Source organism: Chrysemys picta, unplaced genomic scaffold (assembly GCF_011386835.1).
Source record: "Chrysemys picta bellii isolate R12L10 unplaced genomic scaffold, ASM1138683v2 scaf7995, whole genome shotgun sequence".
Lineage (NCBI taxonomy): Eukaryota > Metazoa > Chordata > Testudines > Emydidae > Chrysemys > Chrysemys picta.
Window position 1 is genome coordinate 1 of NW_027060692.1, and position 1,062 is coordinate 1,062.

Below are 1,062 nucleotides of genomic sequence, written 5' to 3' on the forward strand. Positions count from 1 at the left end.
TGTGTCACTGTGTGTCTGGCGCAGTAATAGGTGCCGGTGTCTGCAGCTGTTCGGGAGCCGAGCTGGAGATAAACTTCGTCCTTCGAGGTGTCCCTGGTGATGGTGACACGAGGTGTGAAAGCCGAGTTATACTCTGTGCTGCCCCCGTTAACTGTGTGTCGGATAAACCCCATCCACTCCAGCCCTTTCCCAGGGGGCTGCCGGACCCAGCTCCAATGGTAGCTGCTGACGGAGACTCCAGAGACTTTACAGGTGATACTGAGGGTCTCTCCGGCTTTCACCGCTCCCGGCCGGTCTGGATCAGCTGCACCTGAGAGAGGACACCTGGGGAAAGGGAAACAAAGAGAAGATTCTATGGATCGGTCCCTAATTTCCCTCCTTCCCCAGAGACACTCAGAGGCAGGGGCGGAGAACAGGGAAAGGAAAAGCAGCAGAGATTTCATTCTTGTTTTCCTAAGAGGGCAATCCCGCAATGGGCAGGACCGGGCAGTTCTGTGTCTGGGGAGAGACTGAAGCTTATAGAACCAGGGGTTGGTATTTAACAGGAACCCCCCAGGGCAGGGATTTGCATGCGGGTTCCCGGGGTGGGTATAAGAGATGACGGGGGTGAGCACTCAGTACATGGCAATGTCCCCTCGGGGACATGTGTCCCCTTTACACCCCAGGGAGACCCCTTGGGTAGAGATTGGCAAGTGGGTTTCGCTCAGTGGGGCCAATCTACCAAAGCTTGCCTTTGTGATAGGTGGTCCCTTACACCAAAAATCACAATAGTCGGGTTACTGCCCTTCCCTGAGGACCAGTCACTTACCCCAGGTCAATTACTCTTTAGATTCGACATCAAAGACAAGACTTGTAGCTAGTCCCATAATTAGTTAACTAAAGATTTATTGGCTAAGAAAAAAGAAGGAAGAGAGTTATTTACAAGGTTAAAGCAGGTAAACATACCCTCACAAACCAGTTACAGTCTTAGCTTCTAAAAGATGGTAGAAGCTTCTATAAGAAGCAAGTTCTGTGTGTCTTTTAGGGCTAACTGTGCTCAACTCAAGGGATCTTTTGCTTATG

General features: G+C 50.9%; 1 gene segment (V, D, J or C); it reads right to left on the bottom strand.

The window, feature by feature from the left end:
- Positions 1-8: 8 nt before the first annotated feature.
- Positions 9-324, bottom strand: LOC101949744 (immunoglobulin heavy variable 4-59-like; the record flags this gene model as incomplete). The annotated part of the segment is given in 1 exon segment: positions 9-324. A coding segment is annotated over 1 exon segment (316 nt), but the record flags the coding sequence as incomplete, so codon positions are not given.
- Positions 325-1,062: the final 738 nt, after the last annotated feature.